At 43.0% G+C, this 2,314-nt stretch overlaps 1 protein-coding gene across 1 annotated transcript; it reads right to left on the minus strand.

The window, feature by feature from the left end:
• Positions 1-1,238: 1,238 nt before the first annotated feature.
• LOC147442172 (uncharacterized) lies at positions 1,239-1,610 on the minus strand. Its single transcript, XM_086529338.1, has one exon. It carries the CDS (start codon positions 1,608-1,610, stop codon positions 1,239-1,241), a length of 372 nt encoding a protein of 123 aa, XP_086385464.1.
• Between the last annotated feature and the right edge of the window lie 704 nt (positions 1,611-2,314).

A 2,314-nucleotide genomic window follows, 5' to 3' on the forward strand; every position in this document is an offset into this window, starting at 1 on the left:
TTGGACATATACCATATAGTCTACATGGGAAAGTATGTAAATGGAACTTTTAGTAGGCCACGTGGCAGGAGGAGGTGACACAGCCCCTTGAGGGCCTCCAGCCTCCTTACAAATAAAAAGGGAAAAAATACTTTCTATCCCAAGTTTGGACACTCACCGTTTGATTTCCACCGGTCAGGTGATCAAGTCACAAACTTAGGCCAAAAGATTAGGCTCTTGATTTTGAATTCCCTTGCCTTGTCCCCTTTTTGGCTTTGATGGGCCAACAATTGGACCATACCTTGACAAGCCATATCTCCGAATCCAGGCATCCGATTGACAAGTTGTCAATTCTTGTTGGCTTCACAGAACACATACCTCCCTCTAGAACCATACAGAGGCCGAAGAAATTCCTTGTGGCACAACCTCCAAAGCAGTCAACCCGACCCACAATTGGCCTTCGAAATTTTTTTTGATGGCCATAACTTGCTTTGTAGAGATCTAATTTGTGATCCAAGAGGGTAGGCGTGCCCCATAATTCCCGCTAACATTTTCTCGAGTCACCTATCCCCAGCTACCCTGTCTGTCGGGGATCTACTAGACCTTTTATCTTTAAATTGTAATATCTTGCACACCAAAGATCCTTCTGACGAGTCGTATGGACCGGCTTCTAGAGCACCTCAAACACTACATTCAACATCACTAACTTGGAACATTAAAAAATATGACCTATCATCCCAACTGACCCATTCCAAAGTCTTTTTGACCTAAAAAGTTGCATTAAGCATACACCTCTACTACCCTTTAGCTGCCCACGACCTTGATATCTGCTTAAACCCTTCACCTTGCACCTGTGTACACCTCTCACAATACTTAGAATTACTTTTGGCCTCGACCAACTTTGTATGTACCATCATTGCCCAACCCCCTCGTCAAACATTTATGTTTGACCAAAAGCATATTTACAAAACTTTAAAACTGACATACCAAGCTAACAACTCAAGACACTTGCAAAACCATAACCCTATGTAAATTCTATGTAAAAAATCTTCTCTTCTTGCACCCTGTATATTTTAAGGGGGTTGGCCACCCCCCTTTGCTAAAATCTGATGCACTTCAGGCACTAGAATTCTCTCAAAATATATCTTGAGCCGCACACCGTTCACCCTGCTCCTAAGAAGCTTACCAATTTCTCTTAGCAGCTGATAGGTCCCATTTGGAAAGGCTTTCTTCACTTTGTATAGACATTTCCACTTCTTTTAGAAGGTGAAGTCCAGGTAACTATCATACTTTATGACAAGGTCTCCCTCTTCTATCTTATTGTCTGACAAGTTTTGATTGAACTTGGCAATCCAATTTTCTCTTTGTTTCACATAGTAGTCTGTTGTTGCCTCCCTGTCCAATTGCAAAGCCTCTACACTAGCTATCCGATCCTGTAGAGCCTCTTGTTGAGTGGTATTGACCCGCCACATACCTTTTAAAGCACCTAATTGTGCATGCACCGGAAATACAGCTTCCTTACCATAGACTAGCTCGAATGGAGTGAAATTTGTAGCAACTTTGTAGGACGTCCTATACATGCACAGACATTTCTCTAGATTTGTTCCCCACTTAGTCTCTTTCTTATACATGTATTTTTTGAGCATTTTGATGATTTGTTCATTAACACTCTCTACTAGACCATTGCACTAGAGGTGATAGGGTGAGGAAAACCGATGCTGAATCTTTAACTTCTCCACTAATGCACGCATTATCTTGCTTTTAAACCCTTGGCCCCTATCAAATACTAGCAACCACCGAACCCCAAAACAGAAAAAATGTTATTGAATACAAATTGAGCTGCCACATTAGCATTCACTTCTTTCACAGCCTTGGCCTCGACCACCTTGTAAGGTAGTCAATGGCTACCACCATGTACTTCTTACCAGTTGTAGACTTTGGGAGTGTACCTATGGAATCCAAACCCAACTACTTGAAAGCACTTTATGCGATGATGTCACCCTGTGGCTCCACTATCAATCACCTTTCACCTATCGTCTGATAATCGTGGTATGTAATGCAAGTCCTTCACTATGGAGGGCCACCAAAATCCTAATCTCATCACTCAAAATAGAACTTGGTCTTTACCTTGATGTCCACTTTCTTTGTGGTGAGGCGGTCCGGGGCGGGCAACAAGAAGAGCGGCCTCTAAACACCCTTCAAGGCTCCCGTGCTGCTCAATTAGGGTTGGGGCAAGCACAATCAGAGACAACAACAACCCACAGCCAGAAACTAGACAAGAAAAGGGGCACCACCTAGTTGTAGATGCGAACTAGGACGCACGTGATATCTCCTT

Source organism: Adiantum capillus-veneris, chromosome 14, assembly GCF_014529385.1.
Source record: "Adiantum capillus-veneris isolate H3 chromosome 14, ASM1452938v2, whole genome shotgun sequence".
NCBI lineage: Eukaryota > Viridiplantae > Streptophyta > Polypodiopsida > Polypodiales > Pteridaceae > Adiantum > Adiantum capillus-veneris.

Coding starts and splice junctions, on each gene's coding strand:
- LOC147442172 (XM_086529338.1), bottom strand. CDS start 1,610: ATGTATAAGAAAGAGACTAAGTGGGGAACAAATCTAGAGAAATGTCTG.